Source organism: Lepisma saccharinum, chromosome 28 (genome assembly GCF_977018435.1).
Source record: "Lepisma saccharinum chromosome 28, izLepSacc3.1, whole genome shotgun sequence".
Classification (NCBI taxonomy): domain Eukaryota; kingdom Metazoa; phylum Arthropoda; class Insecta; order Zygentoma; family Lepismatidae; genus Lepisma; species Lepisma saccharinum.
The window spans coordinates 4967201-4986982 of NC_139256.1; the positions used below are offsets into that span (position 1 = coordinate 4967201).

The 19782-nt window shown below is 36.2% G+C and overlaps 1 protein-coding gene across 1 annotated transcript in view; it reads left to right on the plus strand.

Moving 5' to 3' along the window:
- Positions 1-19782, plus strand: part of LOC145980564 (uncharacterized) — a 53779-nt gene that overhangs the window by 31475 nt on the left and 2522 nt on the right. The window contains exons 4-12 of the mRNA XM_083113595.1: positions 1132-1308; positions 2185-2347; positions 4567-4723; positions 7356-7529; positions 9912-9984; positions 11835-11884; positions 13994-14095; positions 15359-15484; positions 16284-16449. Of these exons, the coding sequence (XP_082969721.1) occupies positions 1132-1308; positions 2185-2347; positions 4567-4723; positions 7356-7529; positions 9912-9984; positions 11835-11884; positions 13994-14095; positions 15359-15484; positions 16284-16449 (1188 nt within the window). The remainder of the gene's footprint in view (positions 1-1131; positions 1309-2184; positions 2348-4566; positions 4724-7355; positions 7530-9911; positions 9985-11834; positions 11885-13993; positions 14096-15358; positions 15485-16283; positions 16450-19782) is intronic.

Sequence of the window (19782 nt, forward strand, 5' to 3'; positions counted from 1 at the left end):
TAGATTACATTAGGTTGTAGTTTACATAGACTACGTAGACAATCTAAAGTGCATTAAAATTAATTTTCAAGGCTTTCATGAAAGGAAAGTGAAATTTTCAACTATGTTGGTTCTTCACGAAATTAAAAGAATCCTATTTACAACAAAATTTCTCTACTCTTCTATCATCATCAACTATGGAAGAAGATAAATAGTATGCAAAAAACAACAACAGATGGCAGTCGTGAGGCAAGAGTTGTCTTTTCCCCATAAAACACTAGAATATTTCCTATATTAGGTTTCTTCCTAGGTGAGAAATTGTTCGAATTTGGAAGAAAGAGAATGAAAAGTTCTCCTCACACATCAGCAAATGATACGCAATATGATTTTCTTTCAATTCCACGGCGCCCTTTGTTAAGTTATCACCTTTGGCCATGTTGTTTACATAGATTACCTAATCTACGTGTATAAAATAGTCTACGTGTAGAATGTAGACTATCGTTGTTTACGCGTAGACGCACATCACTGGTAGCGATTAACGAAAGTAAGTTTCTTTTAGTTACTTTTCCTGACGGTTTTTAATGGAATGCTTTTTGGCTTTGAAGTTTCTTTTCTCTATATTTTCATATTAAAAGATAGAGGTTATAATTATAATTTTATGGAAATTAATTTCAATTTTAGATGGTTATTAGTGAAACAAAGAACAACCCTCTGCTACCAGTTCATGTATGAAGCATGCTCTATGATTATGCAGAAGTAATTGTAATGACAGTACCTGTGACTGAGCCACTTTTAAAAAGACAATAAGACCTTGATTATATACGACGATGCGGCTTGTGGAGGTAGCGCCACACACATTCCCGATCACGGTCACAGTGGAGGTGTTGTACTGCACCCACCATTTGGAATGAAGCAAGCAATAATTTGAAGCACGTTGGATTTGTAACATTTCACCATCATACTAATTGATCTCTTGATTATAATTTTGATTCAGTATATTGCAGCAGCAAATAAGGAAATGTCTGAGCCTTGTAAACTTAACAAAAAGATTACTATTATAAATATTTAGTCGCAGCTATGTTAATTAAATGCTTTGAATGTATTTTTGAAAGCTGTTCTAATAATTCAATGCTATTTTAATTAATTTTACAGAGGACCAATATGCTCTAATGAAGGAAAGTAACACGCATTTTGTGGTGTGCGACAAGGAAACTGAATTATTAGTAAAAACAGCTGTTTCAAAACTGGATTGGGAAGTAAATTTGTTTTCAATTGGTGACGTGAAAGGAGCAACATCCTTGGAAGAACTACTGAAAGATGATGGACAAGGTAAATTTCTTATATCTGTATTTGCGTTTTCAATGGAAGAGAACATCTTATTTCTAAAATCATGCTTATCAATTTGCCAAAACTTCATGCCTTTATTTGACAAGTAATACAAATTTAACTCCATTTTAGGAACCACAGATATTTAAAATAAGTATGAAAAATGTAAGTTTTAATAATTTATGTTGCTCTGTGGTTTTTAAGATGTGCCAGCCAAACTTTGAATGTCTTCCCATGAAAGAACTGGCAAGTTCATAGTTGATTGAATTACATGTGCAGCCATTACTTAGTTGATATATGTGATTTTTGCTTTTGTGTTCATATTGAATTGACTTGAAGTTTGTCTTAAGAAAACTTTATGCCATGGGAAACGAGAGGTGAAAATTTTCATCTAGTTCATGTGCTTTGTATGTTGGAAAGTAAAATCATGTTATTTCCATTTCAATTAATTCAAAATAAAACACAGCCACCGTGATTTCAAATCGTATATTCCTTCCCCTCATTGGCGAAGTGTTGCTTGTACCCCTGGAAAAAAGTATTTTGTTTCCACCCTTAAAAAAAAGTTTTGTCCCCTTCCATGGAAAATGTTTGGTAAAAAAAACTGGATACGTCCATGATTTATGCACAGATAGGCTAGTCAAGGCTGGACCTACAGTTAAAAGCAGGATTTTAACCATTAGTACATCCATCAGATATCAGAGACAACTGTTGCCAAGTAATTTATATCTCTGTTGTCCTAATTGCAATTTACAAACATAATTAATCAATCTTGGTATAGCTATTCTTTCTCATAAATATAGAATTGTCTCTTAAATTATCGTGTGCGTTAATTTAGGTTTTCCATGTATTTTCATTACACATAAATTTATCATTTCTTAGCATACAATGAAAATACCGATGTGGATATCATGAATGACATAATCTATTTACCAACAACAAGTGGAAGTACAGGTTTACCCAAAGCAGCACAGTATGCACATTATGGAGTCCTTGCTTACTTTAATGTCGTCTCCACAACGAGCCTACAAAATGGATGTCTGAAGTAAGTGTTACATTAACAAGTTAATCTTGACAACAAAATTTCAATCAATTTCAAGCTATAAATGCTATTAAAATATTTGAACATAATATTTCAAGTAAAAAATATGTTTATTTCATCCCCTGCAATATTAACTAACTTGATAATATAAGTATTAAGTAGGAAATAAAATTCCATGCTCACTAGTTCTTTCTCTTACACCATAAGTTATAATTTATTAATATTTCATTACACTGTCGTCATTTAAATTATTTCTTCTATTATTTTGATTCGAATCTCTTGGTAACAAGTGCTACCTGTTGTAAAAATGTCAAGTCAGGATTGGACCTACAGTTTGGATATAACTATCCCTGTCAAAAATTGAAGCACATCACTTTATCGCAGTATGTACTATATAACACAGATTAACTACAGTTTATCTTTAAAGGAAGAAAGTTATGTTACAGATAAACTGTAGTCAACCTGTGTTATGTAATATATTAGGCCAGACAAAAAGTAAATGCAATCATTTTTTTTTTCACAGCAACAATAGAAATTTACAATGATATCATTTTCCAACATAGTCCCCCTGCACTTCAATACACTTGGTCCAACGTTCCACAAGCTTTCCGATACCCTGAGAAAAAAAGGTTTTCGGTTGAGCAGCAAGCCACGTATGCACCGCTTCCTTCACCTGTTGATCTGTGTCGAATCGACGGCCGCTTAAAGCATCTGGTAACAGATGGTAATCCGACGGGGCGAGATCGGGACTGTATGCAGGATGCTCTAACACCTCGAAGAGTTTGAGCGGTGTTGGCGGCGGTATGGGGACGGGCGTTGTCATCTACAAAAGAATACCTTCCGACAATGGACCTCGTCGTTTGCTTCGAATTGCAGGCTTCAACTTGTTCGAAAGCATATCACTGTATCGTTCACTGTTTATTGTTGTCCCCTTTTCCACATAATGTTCCATAATTACCCCTTCTGAGTCCCAAAAAAAGTGTGAGCATCATTTTTCCTGCAGAGTGTTGACGCTTGACTTTTTTTTTTCACTGGAGATTCAGGGTGTTTCCATTCCATGCTCTGGCGTTTGCTCTCAGGTTCGAAGTGATGGATCCATCTTTCATCTCCAGTGATGATTCGTTTCAAAAAGGCTTCACCTTCGTTAGCATGTCTGTCCAATAATTGCCGACAGATTCTCACACGATTCCGCTTGTTCTCGTCAGTGAGTTCTTTAGGGACCCATCTCGCACAGACTTTACAAAAAGTTGAGCCTGTTATGGATAATTTCATATGCAGAACCATGACTAACGTGCATATGGTTTGCCACTTCATCAGTCGTTCGTCGATTATTCAGTACCAGCTCACGGACTTGCTCAATGTTGTCATCAGTAGCGGATGTGGCTGGACGACCTGCTCTTTCCTCGTCCTTCACACTTGTTCGACCGCTTTTGAACTTTTCAATCCACTGGTAAACACTTCGCAGCGGTAAAACATTGTCACCGTATTGTGCTGGAAGTCTTCTATGGATTTCAGCTCCTGGTACACCTTCAGACCACAAAAAACGGATTACAGAACGCTGTTCTTCTGTGGTGCACACGGACAGTGGCGGAGCCATGTTTACTTGGCAACACTGCAGAGCGAACTGAAGTGATGACGCTGTAACCTGCCACAGGCGAAGACAACGATACTATCTATCGGCTTGCGAGCGCAGAAAGCTGTACAGCCAACCTACGGAGGAAAAGAAAAACATTGCATTTACTTTTTGACTAATCCAATACATATTGCGATAAAGTGATGTGCTTCAATTTAGTTATATCCAACTTGCATTGTTACTATTACTATTCTTGAGATTGATTTTTGGAGTGCGTAACCTAACACAGGGTGCACTAGTACTTACCTCATGCTACATGTAGGGAAGAAGGCATTCAATCATACTCTGTCAAGTGGACATCCTCCTTTGGCAGCGAAGCAACTCGACTCAAGTATCGCAACTAGTGAAGCTATTAGTCATGCATGTATTTTTCTAGTGTTTATATGAGGAAAGAACCTAACTTTATTTTACTTGTTCCAGTTACTCACAAGTTTACTCCACCAATGTAAACCCGTAACTGTTAGACTGAAAGACAGCAAGCTGATCTTTTCTATGATATAAATTCAAAAGATGTTCTAGATATCACTAAGAATGTAAGGATGCAAAACCACATTAAAGATTCTTACATTATACTTTCCGTTATTTTCAGCCATCAATTGAAACCCCGGCCCGCATTTACCACTCTCAGTAACTTCCACATAGCAGGTCTCTTACTGGGTTTAACATCTCTTATGGAGGGAGACCAACTATATACAATGCCTTACTTCTGTGAGCAAAGGTTTCTAGAAGCCATGGAGGAATACCAGGTAAATTGTTTTTATTATTGTCATGCCTGAATCATGTTTCTGTGCTGTGGGCTCGAAAATGGCATCTGAAAGTGAATGCTGCAAAACGTGCGTGTCCCTCACACTAAGTATGAACAGACAACTTTGGTATTGCAGACAAGTAATTCCACACAGGGAAAATGTCAAATATCTAGGGGTCACCTTAGATCGAGGCAGTTGCGGATCCAGAAGACACGGTTGGGAGGGGCGAATTTAAGTTGGGTACCTTACCTCGCCAACAACCAATTCTAAGTTACACAATATACAGTACTGTATACAGGAACCAAGTTGACTTCCACGTTTTACGGATTAGAGTTATTTTGTAAAAATTGGGTCAAGGGCTGGAATAGATTATTATTGTGTGTCATCATCATTCCATTCATTGTCATGGTAAACTGAACCAAACCTATCCAGGCCCGTAGCTAGAATTGATCTCCAGGGGAGGGCTTTGTAAACCAAGTCCATGTTTCAAAAGTTTAACAGTATTAAATGAAGGTAAATTTGTGGGGAGGGGGGTCATTATATTATTATAAAACATAAAATTTAGAAATGTCAAGCATGTCATACAGTTTTCTCTATATCTTCTAAAATATCTATTGAAGTGTTAATTGACTGCTACTTACACCTTAATACACACTATTTTCGATGATACAGGTACAATTTATATCATACAAGTAAAAATGTACAAATGTACAAAATTCCCAGATATTTATCAAACGAAAGGCTGCAACAGAGGCAGGGAAGTTACAGGTAAAGAAGCTCCCATATGAAATAACTTTCTAAAATCTAGAGAATCTTCTAAACACTTTCCGCACCTTAGGCTTCTGCTCACAAACAAGATGAACAAATGTAATAACTGCTGTTCATGTTCTGTGAATTTATCCTCGCGAACTTGTGAACAAAATAATATATGCTGTCTACATTTTCACTCTTCACCTCAAAGAAATTAGATTACAAAATAGATTTACCTAATGTTACGGGGCCTGGCGTCAGTCTATCTCAAGGAGTCACGGGTCCGATCTGCTTTTGGGGCATACTTCACAGTGGTTCGGATCCAAACTGTAGGTCCAGTTCCCATTAGCATACAATGGCCATAAAGTGGGTTTTAATCAAACTCTAACAAGACTGGAAACTTGAGTCTTCAAAATTATTAGGCATAATAATATATCGAAAAACTAACAGTTGGGAGGGACGATCTTTCCTATCGCCCTCCCCGTGGATCCATGCCTGGATCGAGGACTCATGTTTACCTTTCATATCCAAGATGCAGGAAACAGAGGATTACGAAGTGTGTTTGTCCTTTTTGCCATGTCCGCTTGCCCTGACTGACTATGAGGACAAGGCTACATCCACTGCAGATGTATATCATTCCAACTCTAGGTTATGCAGGTCCAACCTGGGAACATACTGCCTACTCACACCTTAAAGATTGGAGCGGGTGCAAGCAGCTCGTATCATCTCAGGTAATGACATGTGTACACGCAGCATACAGATGCTAGAGGATCCTGGATATACTCCAGTAACGCAACGGCTAAGAGAAGCTCACCATAATTTCTTAGCAAACACTGACATGCCACTACAAGACAGCAAATCCCTCAGACGAATGTATCAAGTGCCACACCTCTGAAAACAATACTCAATCTCAGAGACATGTAAAAAAAAACTTGTGTTGCGACAGTTTCAGTTACGAGAGACAGATATAGCCACATGCAATTTCCATTCATCATTAACACATCAAATGACACAGTGTTCATAGAGTTAAGGGCACAAACATGCTGATACTCGAATTCACAACTTCAATCAAATTCATGTGCAGTGCAGTGTAAGGTCATTCTAGCAACCATTCCTCATTTTGAAATTTTGATACAGTGGTGAGGATGTTTCAATTGAAGCCATGAGCATAACTTTGAGCCTAACTTTGGAGGGGCAAATCGAGCTTGGGCCTTAACTTGGAGGATAGAATCAAACTTGGGACTTAACTTTGGGGGACAGAATCAAACTTGTGATTTAACCTCGAGGGGCAGAATTAATTAGTTTTCCATCGCATACAAATAGCATCCAGAACTATTTTGCTAAATATAATATACTCTTCAATACTTTGATCCTCAGTTCCCAGGAGGTTAACAAAATAATCCTTAACTTTTAAATTTAGTAATCTGAAAATTTGAGGGGTAAAGTGCCCCCCGCCACCGCTAAGTTACGCTTATTATTGAAGCATCAAGTAATACTTGATGGATATAGACAGCTGGAGAGCATGTTTCAACAGACCTCCCAAAGTGAGGTTATAGATTCCTGTGAGGCCCAGAGGCCAAAGATAAAAGAGAAGGAAAACAGGTGAAGGAGTTCCTAAGGTGTCGCCTGGAAGAAGAGGGAAGCCAGGACATAGTACAATCCCACAAAGAGATCCTTTGGGACTTCCAGAGGATAGAGACCACAGAACATTCACACTGAATGCAATTGAACTTAAAAGGATGCCGGGAATCAAACGAACTCCAGGAGACAACTACCGAACATTACATTTAAGTTACTACTATTTTGATTATTTTCATTGAGACTTAATAACGTGCTCATTCATTATGGTTACTAAAGATGCTATTTTCTTATTGCTTTCCAGCCATTTTTCGTTGCTGCTTTTCCGTTTCATTATGTGTGGCTGAGTAAGACTCCAAAGGCAAAGAATTATGATCTCAGCAGTGTAAAGTTTCTCTTCAGCGGTGGAGCAAAACTCAGTATTGAGACACAAAATGATTTGTTAAAGACAATGCCAAATGTGAAGGAAATCCGACAGGTAAGCAATGACTTCTAAGCATATTATGTAATTTCTAGTGTACAAAAGATATCTGTATTTTATTGTGATCATAAATTTAAAGAGTATGGATAGTACAGGAGTTGAATATTAAGATCAATTTAAAAAATGTACAAAAATACAGAAAATATTAAAACTATGGATCTTAATTTCCTTATAAATTAGCAACTTGGGTCTTCCAGCCTCCAATATCTTCATATCATTTCCAATGAAATTTGAGTTTATTAGACAATCATCTATATAAAAAAGATAAATTATTAATCAACTCGTATAATAGCATCCCATTTCTTACCATGATACCAGTTCATCAGTAAACTTTTGGAATTCAAAAAGGCAGAAGTGCTAACAAGTAGACTACTTGGATATATGGAATCCAAAACATGAATGCAATTATAACAGCTATACTGGATCCGCGCTTAGAAGGACCTGTACGATAAACAAATGCACGTGTATGAATACAGTGTTGCCAACCAATAGCTGCAGAATATAGCGAAAAGCGAATTCTCAGTGTGTAGGGTTCTACATTATATTGTAGAAATGCTTTTTATGACTTATACGGCGTACGCTTTTAGAAGGAACATGAATTCAGCCAATACGCAGCCAGTGCTGTCGCGCTGTTGCCAAACGAACTGTTAGCGGAAGGGAAACGCAGAGAATTCGTTGTGTCCAATATTCAACTTTTTATATACATTAATGCATGCACGTGATATTTGAGTACAATGAAATATATAGTGAATAATTCTACACAGGATTATATCATATCACTGCAGCATATAACAGAAACTCGTACATGAGAGAAGTTTGAAGGTATTTATTGTAGAGGAACTGCAAGGTCATCATCATCACTCTCGTTTCTGTTTTCTGGCATGTTTCCCAGAAGATTTGAATAGGGGTTCAACGATATCTGTGGTAGATATTTTACCCTGTTTTATAATGCGCAACACAGTATGCACACAGACACCACACGCTTTAGCCGTAAGTTCTCGACTCTGAGAAAACACTGTTTCAGCACGCACTTCTTGCGAACGCCAATTCCTTGAAGTAAGAATAAGCTTTAAAACTAAGATTTCTGTCTTGTGAACGTAATACGAGTATTTTACCCTTGGTGCCTGTACTACTGGTACGTACTAGGTTTCGAGAACGACATTATTAATTTGATTTGATTTGCTTTATTTTACTTCGCTTTTCTGTCACTTTTGGCTAATTGCGAAGATGGGAATGAGTGATGATATAATGAAATTGATGAAGGGACATTCATAAATATCCATGTCCAGGCCAGGATTCGAACCCGGGACTCCTGGCGTCGTAGCGCGATATGCTAACCACTGCACAATGGCGCCGGCGCGACATTATTAAATAACACTCACGCAACACATACACTATTGCACAATTTATCGAACATAAGGGCTGTATTTCACAACGCGCTACAACGCCAGGAGTCCCGGGTTCGAATCCCCGCCCGGGCATAGGTGTTTGTAAATGTCCCTTCATCAATTTCATCATATCATCACCCATCCTCATCTTTGCGTGTATCGAAAAGTGGCAGAAAAACGAACTAAAATAAATCAATCAATAAGGGCTGTATTGAATCCTCTCACAACTGTTCTTCGTGGCGTATGAATAAAATTATCTTACAGCGCCCTTGTTACGAAAACGCTGAACTCAAACTGACTTGCAATGTTTGTGAACGTCCACGACAATGAAGGGTCATTGTGCATATTCAGCCGAATTTAACACCCATAGCTTTACCAAAACACAACAACTCAGCGGGGTCAATACGGTGGCAACGAAAAAAGGTTAAAGGTTACCGGTATATCAAAATTATGCATTTTCCTGTAAAAGTGATTGAGGCATGATATCTTTAGACCAGGGGTATAGGTAGAACCTTTTTTATAAGAAGGGGCCCAATCTTTGATAAAATAAACAATGTGGTGGACAATTGTTAGGTTAAGTTACTACATACCTGTAGCTGTGCATATTAATTCGAACTACTGTATTAATCAATTAATTGTTTTCATGATTTTTTGCTCTTTCCAAATGAAATTTTTGGCCTAAACAATGAAAACCCAATTTTAAAGGCGAGCATTGTGTGTAATACAAATTTTTTTGCAAACATCATCAATACAGTTATTATCATTTCTAGACAATTTGACAAAGGTTCGGGAGGGACCTGGATTCCATGCTTGACTATGCCAATGCCCTAGAAAGAAACGCCAACCTGCTAAAAAAAGATCCTTGAGAACAATAAAACAAATACTTACTAAATGTGTGAATTGTTCACTACAGGCAAGTGAAACTTTTAACAGAGTTAAATGGTTCATGGTAGATGACTGATAACATGATTTATTTGTAATTTATTTACAGGTATATGCAATGACTGAATGTCTAAGAATAGCTTCAGCCTCTGCAGCTAAATATTTTCTTGGACCTGAAACAGGTATGCATAAGAGCTTGATAGTATAAATGAAAGTAATTAATTTTCCTACTTTGAACCCACCAAACAGAAATAAGATTATGAAAGCTATGTTCATGATTGTTAATTTATATAATTACATTTTTGATCTTCATGTGGTATCTGAAATGAGTTCTCTAAGTTTGCACTGACATTTTACAAGCTTTCAACAATAGGAGTCAATGGAAAGAAAGAAAACATTCACAAAAAATAAGTTTACATTTTATAAGAAGCAAGTTGTAGATAACACAAATAATAAATAAATAAAAATACATTTTATAAAAATGACAATGTCAAAGAAAGTGATATAAATATTAAACAGGTATATTTAGTCCATATTATATGGTCCAACAGCTTTGAGGAATGTTGAGTATGTTTTTATATGGCATATTTAATTAAACTTCATGTTTATAAATACTTTAGAGAGGAACAAACCAAAACATTCTGGTAGAGTAACAACAGGAAATATGAAACATGTGACGAAATATTCCAGAAAAGAAACTGAATTATTTGTTAAATATTTGTATGAAATTAATCTCAATGATATTATTTTTGTTGTGAAAGAGGTTGTACTAGGCTTAAAACATGTCTACATTTCACGTAAACACAAGAAACCAAGGTACTTCCTTTTCTAATTTATATTAGTGCAAGATAAAATAATGTAAAAAAAATACACTCAATAATCATAGTCCTAACATATAAATCATATTCTTCCATTAGAATATAGAAACTTTTTAAAAAGTGGATTTAATATTTTTTCTGTATTTTGACACTAATGTAAGGATGGGACAGGTAAATCAATTATTTGAATCTGCTGATATAGGTAAAATTACCTCTATTTTCATACACTTAAAATATTTTTGTATTTGTTATTGTGATTAGTCAAAGTTACAGAAATGCGACATTAAATAAACAATCAGTCAATCAAATCATATTTGTTAATCTGTATCTAAGATGTTCAAACCACAATACATATCAGCCAATATAGCCTGACCTCTAATACAAATAAGTAGATTAGGGAACAAAGAAGAGAGCAGAATATAATATTGACCAGATTTGCCAAAGTAGAATTAACTTCGAAGGGTGGGGAGTGAAAGCAGGATGGGGTTATTGCTTCCACAATGAATACTAATTATTCTTCATGCGTGAGGAAGATTTGTATTTGCATTTATCGTTATTTTACATTGCTTTTCTGCTTCTTTTGGTTAATCGCAACAATGATGTTGAGAGATGAAATTGATGAAAGAACACTCACAATGAATATCCAAGAGTGAGCAGGTGGCAGGTGAGTACAAACGATGACCACTTTATGTTCTCAGCCACTGAGTCAGGCATATGATAAGGTAAGGTAAAGTTCCCCGTGCATACAGCACCGTGCCATGAAAGCACATTTAGGGGATGGGGGCGTAGGGCCCAACACATTCTCGATCTCGGTCATTTTGGAGGTAATGTGATCAGCACCATGCTCTTGCCACCTTTATCCTTCCAGGTACCCATTGATCTGAGACTGGGTGAGCCCCAGAGCCGGTTTATATGGGGATATGGCAGAAAAAATCCGACCTTAGATCACCCACCCTGGGAATCGAACTCGGTCCCTACTGACTAGATCACCGGCATGTGTGAAGAAGAAAAAATTCGAAAAATAAATATTTGTAAATCGCATGGAAAAGTTTGCCATCAGTTTTAGAAAACTGTGCCATTTTACATCATCTATGGTGACACAAACTAAGTTGTGTGCAGTTATGACACCCTTACGGTAGTGGTATGGTTTCTAGTAAGCAGCTTTACTTGAATCAATAAGATTGTACTACTTAAGGTTGCCTTTCTTCTTTCAGAGATCCCACTTACATCTACAGGAATACTACTACCTCATGTAAAAGCAAAGGTAATTTTTCTTCCTAGATTGTTATATTAAGTTTTCTCACATGCAATTCGTACTACGTTAATATAAGATGTGTGTTTGATGTAATCTATGTATGAATCTATATGGTAAAGGGCCCAATTCCTCTTATTCTATTGACATAAATGATCATGAATGAAAACACCAAACTACATATTTGTGGCATTACAATTTTATGTTTATTATTAATCAGCTAATATTTTATTGGCTACCTTAATAAAAATTTTACTTCATCGAAATACTGCCTCATATATTTCCAGAATATTAATCTGTGTACTGTAATTATACAAATGATATTAATTGTGAGACATTCTTACACTAGTGTTGAAAATGCATTACCTCAATACTGCATACACTATGTATGTGAATATGATGGATAATGCTACCAGCATATACATAGGCGTGCGCAGACCCTCTGATTAGGGGGTGCAAAAGCCTTGATGAAAGTTCAGTCGGGAAAGAAAAACCTCACTTTATTTCACTGTTTTTTTTTTTTTTTTTGCATTGATGTGCGTGCGCGCATAAATATATATAAACACGGCCTCCCCGATGGCACAGTGGTAGCGTCGTCGCCTTGTAATCAAGGGGTACCCGGTGGAGGCAACTGGTTCGGATCCCACTTTCAACTGTAGGTACAGTCCCGATTAGCCTTACTGCGCATAAAGTGGACTTAAAACAACAAATCAATCAAACAATATATATATATAAACACATTACTTAAATACATTACACAATCAATTCTCCGCCCATAACAAACCAACAGCAAAATGATATAAATTGTCTCCGAACAATTGTTCATGCATTTGAGACAAAACTGTTCAGCAGCAACAGTTTGGAAGTACTTAGTTGTTCTTACTTCTCTCTCTTGTAATTTACAATGCATTACAAATAACAATGAAATTGCGAGCGAAGCGAGCAAGAAAATTTTAAAATCCAATTTTTTGCAAACAAAACAATATTGATTTAATAGGGCGCAAAAATTTCATGTTGCTCCATGGCATTTTCTTTTCCATTTTTTTTATTTGGATCGTTCGGTGCCCAGGGCCAACTCCCGATAAAATTTGAAATCGAGGGGGCTATTGGCCCTCTGTGCCCTCTGCAGGTGCCTTTGGCCTTCTGTTAGAGAATATGCACGATATACTTGAAAACATAATTCCATCTTGAACATCCTTTTGTCCTGCTACTCTTAGATTCTGCCAGTCTTGCTTTCTTTTACATCAGTGTTTACCACCTTGCCCCCCCCCCCTGGAATTGATTTCCATCCAAGGTTGGGGGGACAATGTCGCCCTGCCCCCTGTGATCGCGCCACTGCACCCCTTCTCCCGTAGTTGTTTGAACTTTAATCGGCTTGAAAATACTTCCTTCTTTTAAGAGTATAATATCGTTTAATAAAGGCGATAAGATTTCTTTACATTACATTTCTAGGTGAAACTGTAATAATACAGGGGCATGGAAGTCTGGAAGGGGAGCAAGGGTGGCCACACCTCCTTCTTAAAAAACGATTTGATTTGATTTGCTTTATTTTACTTCGCCTTTTGTACCTCTTTTGGCTAATTTTCGAAGATGGGGATTAGTGATGACATGATAAAAATTGATGAATGGACACAAACATCCATGCCCAGGCCAGGATTCGAACCCGCCCCTGGCGTCGTAGCGCGATATGCTAACCACTCCTTAGAAAACGAATGTCAATCTAAAAGTATATATTTCACATGTATAACTTGATTTCAGTCACAGTTATTTAATTGGAGATGCAGGAACGTGATAATTTCAAATTCAAGTGGTGTCTCTTGAGGGGGCAACACTATTATTATCGGGGTAATATGTCCCATGGAAAAATCTGCGATGTCAATGATTAGGGGGGAAATTGTCCCCTTGCCCCCCGTGTGCACGCCTATGAGCATATACATAAATAAACAATAAAAATTTACTAACAAATGTGAAATATAATTTATTTTGCATAATGGTCATAAATGTTTGTGTTAAATGAATGTGTTAATGTATTCATGTACAAATGGATTTATATTTGAGACAACAAATTTTATCTATCTAATTTGTATTCACAACACTGAAACAATACGCTACTTTTTCCAGATTGTTTGCTTAGAAACAGGAAATAGTTTGGAAGCCAATCAGAGAGGAGAACTTGTTGTTAAAGCACCTTGCCAAACTGTAGGATACCTTAACAGGCCAGAGGTAAGTCTCTTTTCAAGGGTGGAATGCAATGTATGAAAGTAACATTTTTCTCTCTACGTGTAACATTGTGTACACAAACATTTTTTGTGTATGTTACTTCGCTCCTTTGTATGCATTCATGCAACTTTACTGAGGCATAATTTGTATTATGGTTATCAAAATGGGCATATTTAGAATAATACAAACACCGATTTGGTACAATTTCAAAATAATAATTGCTTTGTTAGGATGTACTGAAAGTAAAATATAGATAGTGTTATTAGCTTTTCATTTTTTTTTGTTTAAAGACTCTTTCAGGTTAACCGCAATAATAAACGTGGAATAAAATTAGAGCCTCCTCTGGGATTGCACAGATTTGATGTTTGTCTATGACCTGAATTGTTAGAAGTTTGTAGTTATCAATTTAGTATTGTTCTATTTCTTACATACAGTTTCCTCACATTTTATCAAAGTAAATCCAGTATGGAAAAGAGAAGTTCATGTAGAATCATTTTTTTCTCTCCATTATTAAAGTTTATCTTGTCCCTTAGGAATATATGCTGCCTCTCATATTTTCAAACTCATGTTTAAGGGTGTCTGTCAGCCACCCTGGAGACCCAGGTTCGAGTCGCAGGGTGGATGATCTTGGTTGGGAATTTTTCTGACAACTTAATGCATAACATGGTTCTGGAACCAACCAAACATCTAATCGATGGGTATCTTGGAAGTAAAGGTGTTTGGAGTATGGTTCTGATCACATGGCCAAGATTGAGAGAACACCTCCACACCTCTCCTATGTGCCTCTTTCAAATACCACACAGAGTATAAGCATTTGTCAAATATGTTCATCATAAAATGTCAAATTTGCTGTGTCAGTTACTAAGAAGGGATGTAAATGAGTGTGATAAATGATCACCGCTCCAAATGAGGAGGACGAGGGTGGATGGTATCCCCAAGCTAGCAAAATTTTTGCAAATCATCCCCCAGCTGTCTCATTGTCACTATGTTAAATCATAGGTGAATCCACCCAGTTAACCCCAAGGCTCCACCAAGCATATCCACAGCTAGCATTTTCCACTTCAAGTGCTAATACAGATATACACAGAGAAATAACATTTTTTAAAATCTGCATGTGATTATAAATTTATTGTATTTGTCCAACCACATAGAAGTACGATAGAATACTGTTCTGTGGCATAAAACACTTTATATTCTTCAAATAATGCACGTTCTTAGTTTTGGAATAATGAACCATTTGACGAAACTCTCTGTTCTTGTTTGTAGGCAACAAAAGAACTTATTGACAAAGAAGGATGGCTGCACACTGGAGATATTGCATACTTTGACAACAAAGGATTCCTTTACATTGTTGAGAGAGTTAAAGAGACATTTAAGCATCAATCTCATCATGTAAGTAACCTGAAATCTTCAGTTGATGTTCTTTAATTACAAACTTAATTTTCTATATATCTTTGGTAATTTTATGATATAAAACATACACTGAATCCACTTCTTACATAAATAACCAACAATATAGTGTAACGTGCAAAGAACATTATTTATTCACCTATCAGTTTCGATAACTCACTATTCTCCATTTACAAAAGGCCTATGGTTTTTGAGAACATATTCTCAGCAGTGAATCCCTGAAACTGATGGGTAAATAAATTATGTGTTTCCGAAGTTAAATGATTTTATTCTAAATTTAAGTGAGAACTTCAATTAAACTAAGCTTATGATTTGAATTTGTGCAATGAATCAATTATATATTTTTTAACAAATACGCACCAGACATGGAAATGAAACTATGACGAGACTAAATTGATGATAATTTTAATTACTATGTAGAATGTATGTAGAACAATAATGGTAATTTTTCAATTATAATGCATAATATCTATGAGAAATGTTATTCTATTTGCCTTATATTTACCCATGTAACATTGACATTTAGAACATTTTCTCTCATGTTATTGCATTTGCCGCCAGTAAACTAACTTTTTCATGCATAGTGAAATTGCCGGAAAATTTTTAAACTTGTTGGACTTTTTTGTTGCATACTTGCACGTATGCATTGATATTTTATTATATCTAATTAAATGGGAGAAGAATGAATAATACAATAAATAAGAATTGTTGCGGTAAACCAGGTCAAATTTTCAGAATACCTCACTGCATGTATTATTATAAACCATACGTTACATTGCAGGTGTCTCCAAGTGAAATAGAAGCTTTGATACAAACCCACCCATCCGTCATGGCTGCTGGTGTAATTGCAATCCCTGATCCGACATGTACAGCTGTGGCAAAAGCCATAGTAATGAAGAAGCCTGGCTGTTCGGTCACACAAGAGGAGATACAAAGATATGTTGCAGGTAAACAACCAGAGCACAGCGTAGTATTTCTGCCTTACTGTTTTGGCGGTTGTACAATTAATTTTGAAGAACCACTTCCATCTAGGATGGAAATGGTAATAAAAACAAATACTAAAAATAGTATAAAATTAATTTAAAGAATTACTTAAGAGAGTGAGTATGCAATTGTTGAAGAACGACGTTTCAGGGTACAACTGCCCCCTTTATCAGGTTAATAATTCTTTCTAAGCACTAAAACATAATGCTGAGTTGTAAAGTGTAATATGAGGATTAGGTAGAGGGTTGGGTTGAAAACACTTAAAAACTGTCCTTGACATATTTCAATTTAAAAAAAACCTCACTATTTAAAACACCCATTAAAACCGAAAGCACCCGTATCCATTAAGATCCCTTAGAAACAGGAACTCATAAAAACATGCACGATTGCACATCTGGCACTGGTGAAACAACTTCAATCGGAGAAGAGGTGAAAGCTACTTCCCCTCTATCCCTTTCCTACTCTCCCCTCCATTTACGGCAGCTCTGACGACTTCCAGAGTGGAATCCAATGTTAGGTTCTTTTTCGTTGCTTTGACCCACTTTTTGAAAAGCCTCACCCATCCCTCTTCGAAATTCCCATCATCCAGATTAAGTTTTACATTTCTCCCCATGCAAATATTTCAGCCTCGTAAACATTTCTATTCAATTTATTCCTTTCTTTTCTGATAACCTCCCTCTTGATAACTTTATGCCCGCTCCTGATTATATGCTCCGAGAACCCTGTTTTGGGGACCCCTTCTCTAATGTCATCATCATGGTCGCCCCATCTTACACGCATGCTTCTACCCATCTGTCCTATATACTCTTTTCCACATTTGCATATAATTCTGTATACACCTTTAAATCCCTCGGGGTTTCCTTTCCCTTTATCGTACGGGAGGTACGTCGATGATATACTAATTATAGGAAAGAAAGCAGAGCTTGATAATTTTTTTGAAGAGTTAGGAAAACAGGACCCACACATTAAATTCACCATGAAAAACCTTGTAGACGATAGGATTAATTATTTGGATCTTAGTATTACGAAATTGGATAAAGGAATAGAGACAGGTGAGTACCATAAGCTGTTAGCCGGGGACATGTACGTACATAAATAAAAAATCAGAACAACCCGGGAAAATAAAAACAAATGTTTTTCTTAATTTCTTCATTAGAGCAGGAAGATTATGCAACAAAGAGGATGAAAAACAAAAGGAAGTAGAATGGATTATGGAGGTGGGAAGAAAGAATGGGTTCACCACACATGAATTGAATAGGATAGCTGGGAAAGCACAGAAAATTATCAAAAGAGAGACAATCGTATACACGAATGAGAAAAACAGGAAAGAGCAAGAAAAAAGTAAGGGGATAGTTAGTTTTGTTGGGATCCCATACTTCAAATGGGTATCGGAGAAAATTAAAAAAACGATAAGGGAATATTTATTTATTTATTTATCGAACTCAACAGGTACATACCTAATTACAGAGCCCATATGAAAGATACATAGTGAATACAATTTCATATATTTCTGTAATATATATATATATATTATACACACACCTACATAAGAATACATTTAAAATTATTTCCTATATATATATATACACACACACTTGATCACATATCATTTCATTAGGAAATTATGCGTTTAAGCTTAGGTCATTGTATTAATAGTCGGTTTACTGAGGTGCCTTAGGTTCATAGAAAGGATGTCAATGGTGTAATTCTTGATTAACAATGTATTGTAACTGGTGCACATTCTCCACAATGGAGATTTCTATTTAATTTCCGATCTAGCCTTCTTTACAAGAAAAACTTCGTTCTTGAGTCTAGTTTTCGACGACGATGGGATTAAATGTGGGATGAAGGCTCCCCGGAATTTGGAAAAACATTTTACAGATTTTAAAAAGGGTGATAAAGGGAAAGGATACCCCGAGGGATTTAAAGGTGTATACAGAATTATATGCAAATGTGGAAAAGAGTATATAGGACAGATGGGTAGAAGCATGCGTGTAAGATGGGGCGACCATGATGATGATATTAGAGAAGGGGTCCCCAAAACAGGGTTCTCGGAGCATATAATCAGGAGCGGGCATAAAATTATCAAGAGGAAGGTTATCAGAAAAGAAAGGAATACATTGAATAGAAATGTTTACGAGGCTGCAAATATTTGCATGGGGAGAAATGTAAAACTTAATCCGGATGATGGGAATTTCGAAGAGGGATGGGTGAGGATTTTCAAAAAGTGGGTCAAAGCAACGAAGAAGAACTTAACATTGGATTCCATGTTACTCCGGAAGTCGTCAGAGCTGCCGTAAATGGAGGGGAGAGTAGGAAAGGGATAGAGGGGAAGTAGCTTTCACCTCTTCTCCGATTGAAGTTGTTTCACCAGTGCCAGATGTGCAATCGTACATGTTTTTATGAGTTCCTGTTTCTAAGGGATCTTAATGGATACGGGTGCTTTCGGTTTTAATGGGTGTTTTAAATAGTGAGGTTTTTTTTAAATTGAAATATGTCAAGGACAGTTTTTAAGTGTTTTCAACCCAACCCTCTACCTAATCCTCATATTACACCTTACAACTCAGCATTATGTTTTAGTGCTTAGAAAGAATTATTAACCTGATAAAGGGGGCAGTTGTACCCTGAAACGTCGTTCTTCAACAATTGCTTACTCATTCACGTAAGTAGTTCTTTAAATTTTATACTATTTTTAGTATTGTTTATATTAGTGAGTAATACGCACCCAGCCACAATATGTTTAGAAATGGTAATTCATCACATATTATGGGCAATGCAGGGAGGGGATGAAACAGACAATCAACCTCTCCCCTGGAAATTGACGCCGTTCATTTCAAGCTACAAAAAAATCAGAAAGTTTTTTATTTGTTTAGAGTTTATAATGGAAATAAAGTCCAGGTAGTTTGTATCCAAACCTAATAAGAAAAGTAAAAACTGTGTTAGATCAAAATAATTGAATGTAAAATGCATGCTCCAGGCTATGCTTTCATGTTCTACCATTAAAACCAAATAATGAATGATTCCACAGTTTTGAAAATTCCAAACATTAGAGTTTTGTGTGTGAGGCCACACCACAAACTTTGAGTAAAATTCCCCCTAACTTTTAAAGCTTTTCCTTGTAAAAGTTAATAATAAAATAAAATGATATGCATTTCAGCACATTAACTGTATGAGAATCTTTAAAAAAAATAAAGAAAAAGAGTTATTCTGGATATTCTCTTATCTAGTGAGTTGAGTAGAAAAATATCCATGATAATGATACTAATAATTATTGTTGTTATTATTTCTACTATTTA